The 759-nt window shown below is 66.3% G+C and overlaps 1 protein-coding gene across 1 annotated transcript; it reads right to left on the bottom strand.

The window, feature by feature from the left end:
• LDBPK_080760 (amastin-like protein) lies at nt 1-732 on the bottom strand (the record flags this gene model as incomplete). Its single annotated transcript, XM_003858591.1, has 1 exon — nt 1-732. A coding segment is annotated over one exon (732 nt), but the record flags the coding sequence as incomplete, so codon positions are not given.
• Between the last annotated feature and the right edge of the window lie 27 nt (nt 733-759).

The raw sequence follows: 759 nt of genomic DNA, 5'->3' as shown, positions 1-759 counted from the left end.
CCATCTTCGCACGCTCACACCGGAAAACGGATGTAAAGCAGATGTGGACGGAGGGGGGGGTGAAATGGCAAGGGGGTCGAGATGGCGCAGCGGAGCTGGCGAGGAGGGCGGCGAGGGTGAGCGAGTGGGAGAGCGGAGGGGAGTCGAGTCCTGGCAAAGGGATGTCTTTGTTGCTGCTGCGTGTGCACGCGCTTCTTGTTGCTGTGCGCTTGCCCGTGCGCGTTTGTTTTGGGGGCGGGGAGGAGAGAGAGGCAGAGCGAGAAGTGTGCGGGGGGGGAGTGGTGAGGGGACAGGCAAAGACGACTGCGAGTCGTGCACAGCTGGGGCGGGTGGGCCACCTGCTGGCATACACACAAGCATAGGGAGAGGGGGCCGGTGGGTGTCAGACACGCCGCCGCGGCGCACAGCCGGGGCGAGGGACGGGAGGAAGAGAGAGCGCAAAGGACCGCCGTGGCACAAATTGTCGCCCGCGGTTGCTTGCTGCTTTCTTTCTCCCTTGCGCTGTCCTAGGCGCGCCTGTGTGAGGCCTGTGGTGCGCGGTGCGTGCAGAGGGGGACGGAGGGGCCTCGGCGTGCCTGTGCGGCACGGCTCCAGCACCCTCCATCCTGCACCGCCGCGCCACCACCCGCCAACCCCGTCACCCGTGCGCCACCCTTCACAGCACCAGAGAGCAGAAGAAGCATCCACGACAACAGCGCGAGGAAAGACAGCGACACACACACGCACACACATACACACCTCCTCCGTCGCGGCCCTGGC

Source organism: Leishmania donovani, chromosome 8 (assembly GCF_000227135.1).
Source record: "Leishmania donovani BPK282A1 complete genome, chromosome 8".
Classification (NCBI taxonomy): domain Eukaryota; phylum Euglenozoa; class Kinetoplastea; order Trypanosomatida; family Trypanosomatidae; genus Leishmania; species Leishmania donovani.
Note: the sequence above shows the minus strand (reverse complement) of the source record. Positions and strands in the feature narration are given on the sequence as shown.